The 3,862-nt window shown below is 42.7% G+C and overlaps 1 protein-coding gene across 1 annotated transcript; it reads left to right on the top strand.

The window, feature by feature from the left end:
* The first annotated feature begins 407 nt into the window (after positions 1–407).
* On the top strand, positions 408–3,230 carry LOC116379701 (receptor-type tyrosine-protein phosphatase-like N). The gene is made up of 6 exons (XM_031841674.1): positions 408–612; positions 707–873; positions 1,616–1,669; positions 1,851–1,915; positions 2,057–2,130; positions 2,217–3,230. The coding sequence occupies exons 1-6, from the start codon at positions 466–468 to the stop codon at positions 2,286–2,288; spliced, it is 579 nt and encodes a 192-aa protein (XP_031697534.1). The 5' UTR covers positions 408–465; the 3' UTR covers positions 2,289–3,230.
* The last annotated feature ends 632 nt before the right edge of the window (positions 3,231–3,862 follow it).

Genomic DNA, 3,862 nt, shown 5'->3' with positions numbered 1-3,862 from the left:
GTGTGTTATTGTTGTTAGCCTGTTAGCTTAGCGCTCATCCACAGGCTGCATTGATTTCCGGTTTGTTTGTTTGTGGCCGTTCAGCCTCTGACTGACCTCAGAACCCACAACAAGCTCCTGTTGTCCCTGTTGTCTTCCTTTATCTCTTCCTCCAAACGTCTTTGCGAAGCATTCTCACACATGATCCGCTCAGGCTGCAGCAGAGGAGGGGGCGTGTCTGGTGGTGTTTCTTCTTCTCTGGTGTTTATTGGAGGCTGGTAAACCAGCTTAGAGGAGCATCACCGCCACCGTAGGGTGTAGAGCAATACATCAAAAATTGAATTCTCTGTTATTCCTTGAATAGAAATAATACATCACCAAAGTAATATTATGTTTTCCATCGATTAGTCCTGATATGAATTATTTTATCTCTTCATTATCCAGCAGGCAAAGTATTTATTCAGTATTTATCTTCAGCATGATTTGATGATTTCATTGAATGTCTGTTGTCAGATGGTGTGGGAGAACGGCTGCACTGTGATCGTGATGATGACGGCTCTGGTGGAGGACGGAGAGAAACAGTGTGACCGCTACTGGCCTGATGAGGGCTCGTCCCTCTACCACATCTATGAGGTGAGAACAGGGGGGGGAGAGAGAGAGAGAGAGAGAGAGAGAGAGAGAGAGGGAGGAACATGTCAGCAGCTGTGTTGTGTTCATTTCCATCCAGGTGAACCTGGTGTCAGAGCACATCTGGTGTAACGACTTCCTGGTGCGAAGCTTCTACCTGAAGAACGTGCAGACGCAGGAGACCAGGACGCTCACTCAGTTCCACTTCCTCAGCTGGCCGGCTCAGGGCATCCCCACCTCCACACGCCCGCTGCTGGACTTCCGCAGGTACCTGCAGAACCTCCAGATCCACACATAAAGACACCAACAGCGACTAAATAACACCTCAAATGTGTCATCTTCTGATTTTAAAACGTCCCTGTTCTGCACGTATGATGTGAAAAGAAGAAATAATTTTGTTATCACGACTTAAACTCAGACATTGGATCAACACTGGTGTGAAAACATGATGCAGAAGACAGTATACTGTTGCCTCCCATTATTCTCCCCTCCCTCCCTCCCTCCTCCCTCCCTCCTCCTCCCTGTGCGATGGAGGTCAGCGGGGCCCTTGGTTTTATTTTCTACATATCTGTCTGTGTCATTCTTGTGGTTTGCAGCTAGTAGTCTGGGTCCAGTTGCATAGTCACAAAAATGATCATGGACTGATGTGGCTGCAGCAGGAGGTCCATCGCCGAAAAAACCCTTTTTACCCCCGTTATCAATCAATCAACCAACCAATCAATTAACCAATTAATCCATCATTCCCCGTTTCCATCCATCTATTTATCTGTCTCATCTAGCTGTTATTTAGTTATTTATATATATATATATATATATATATATATATATACATATATGAACAAACATGACAACGTTTCTATTATATGTGTGAAATTAGATATATTTCATATGAGTGATCCTCTGAATGGATGATGACCCTAACATCTGTATATGTAAATATAAAGGTTGTGAAAACAGAAACGTCAGATATAAGTAACTAAATGTAGATATTATTATTATTGTGTTTCAGGAAGGTGAATAAGTGCTACAGAGGACGGTCCTGCCCCATCATCGTGCACTGCAGGTAAACCGTAAAGAGGTTTAGTTTAGACTCAACTTAGAGATAGTCACACAGTCCCCGAAACACGTCCACATGCGTTGTAGTACCACATTCATCCACTTGGTGGCAGCGACACACTCTCAGTAAAGAGGGTCCTTGAGCTCTGGTTCCTTTGTGTTCAGTAAAGTTTGCTCTGTTTCAATAGCAACGGTACGGGCCGGACCGGGACGTACATCCTGATTGACATGGTCCTCAACCGAATGGCTAAAGGTAAAGTTTATCTGTTATTGACTTTAAATACGAGTCATTTCTAATAATCAACATTCATCATCAACCTGAACCAGGGATGTACTCTTATGATCTGTGTGTGTGTGTGTGTGTGTGTGTGTGTGTGTGTGTGACGTCCTGCAGGTGTGAAAGAGATCGACATCGCTGCGACTCTGGAGCACGTCCGAGACCAGAGGCCCGGGATGGTCCGCACCAAGGTCTGTCCCTCTGAGAGACCATCATGACCATCATGGCCCCTCCCTGAGGAGCCACTAGATGATGATGATGTTCTTCTTGTTTCCAGGACCAGTTTGAGTTCGCCCTGACAGCCGTCGCTGAGGAGGTCAACGCCATCCTCAAAGCTCTGCCCCAATGAGACCAGTGAGACCAGTAGGACCTGGACCGGCCTCCCGTCTGACCCCTGACTCAGACCTCTCTTACCTTCTGCCTTTCCTCTCTCTGATCATGATTATCATGATGCAGAAGCTCTCTCTGAAATTCCCTGAAACATAAAGAGTAAAAATCAGCTGACTGTGGGATGACCTACAGGTCAGGAAGGATTCATGCAGGATGTTTGTGGTGCAGATGTGATGCGTTCAGGGACCTTCAGAGGGTAAAAAATGTTGCATTCATATGTAATCTGAATAAAAAGTAAACCAGGAAGATGAATGTTAAAATAAAGAGGTAAAAACGTCCCATCAGACTTATATTATTCCATACGTTTACATACAAATGCAGAAGAAATAAAAACAAAATAGTTTGTTCACATGCAAAGTGATTAAATCTCAACATTCAACTGGTTTTCTCATAAATGAAGTTCTGTTACTATAATAAAACACGGTATTTACCGACAGACCCCAGAGGGTTTTAAAACTGTTTTCATGCCTCTAGTGGAGGTCCCTGAATGCATCTTCTGCATGTAAACGAGCCACAGAAGATTCAAACATCAGAGATCCGCCTGCAGCTTCTTTACTCTTCGGTTTCCTCTCGTTTGTGTTGGAGTGTGTTGAAACCGTGCTGCTGTTGGCTCTTCGTGTTCTGGAGGCAGAGTTATTAAGAAGATGAACGGATGAGTTAAAGATCTCCAGCTCGGCCTGTAGCCTCCCTTCCTCTCCTCACGTGACGAACACAGTAAAGACTCAGACTCCTCTTCGTGTGACGTTCAGGTCGTTTCAGTCTCTGGATGTTTTGTTGTTTACCTCATGCAAGTCAGAAAAATGAAAAAAAAAAAATGCTAAAAAGAAATGCTATTCTCTGAAATCAAGAAACGCTATTTTGTATCTGTGAGACCTTAATTAAATGTTTGTGTTTAAGTGCTGCAATCGCTCGTGTGAAATCTTTTATTAGTCACAAACGCATGAATCCATATAAAATCACATATTGTAAACTGACATTAGCAGATCTCTTGAAGCCAAAATATGAGATATTGTAAATTGGTATAAGAAATAGTCGGACATGTAACTCGCTGAGCGAAGTGTTTTTGTATGAAATCAGAGTCCAGACTAAAAGATGAACAATATTAAATAAATGTCACATTGTGTCGTGCTGCTGGATTTAACAGTTACACTTTAGAGATTAAGAAGAATTAACAAATTGCTCCATCTCCTCTCAGTGGTTTCATTGTGCTGAAGGTTTATTACTGGAGTGGATGACATCACCCACTAGCTATTAAAATATTAATCTATAAAAGAGACTTCCAACCACCGTCAACATTCTTACACACTTTTCTGTTTCAGACACTTTTCACCATTTTAGACTTTGAAGTAAACACGGGACCAAAGAAATGCTTCATGTTGTTTATTGTTTGTAGGAATGACAATGTAGCTCGCTGGAATGTAAACAACTTAACAAGAACAATATTGCTTAGCAATTAAAAGTTTGGCTCTTATTTCTGGGATTGTAGTAGAGCCACAGCAAGCTACAGATGAGGACCTAGTACTCTTCTCCTTC

This window comes from Anarrhichthys ocellatus, unplaced genomic scaffold, assembly GCF_004355925.1.
Source record: "Anarrhichthys ocellatus isolate YVR2014 unplaced genomic scaffold, GSC_Weel_1.0 scaffold4971, whole genome shotgun sequence".
Classification (NCBI taxonomy): Eukaryota; Metazoa; Chordata; class Actinopteri; order Perciformes; family Anarhichadidae; genus Anarrhichthys; species Anarrhichthys ocellatus.
This window is presented reverse-complemented; position numbering and strand designations above follow the sequence as displayed.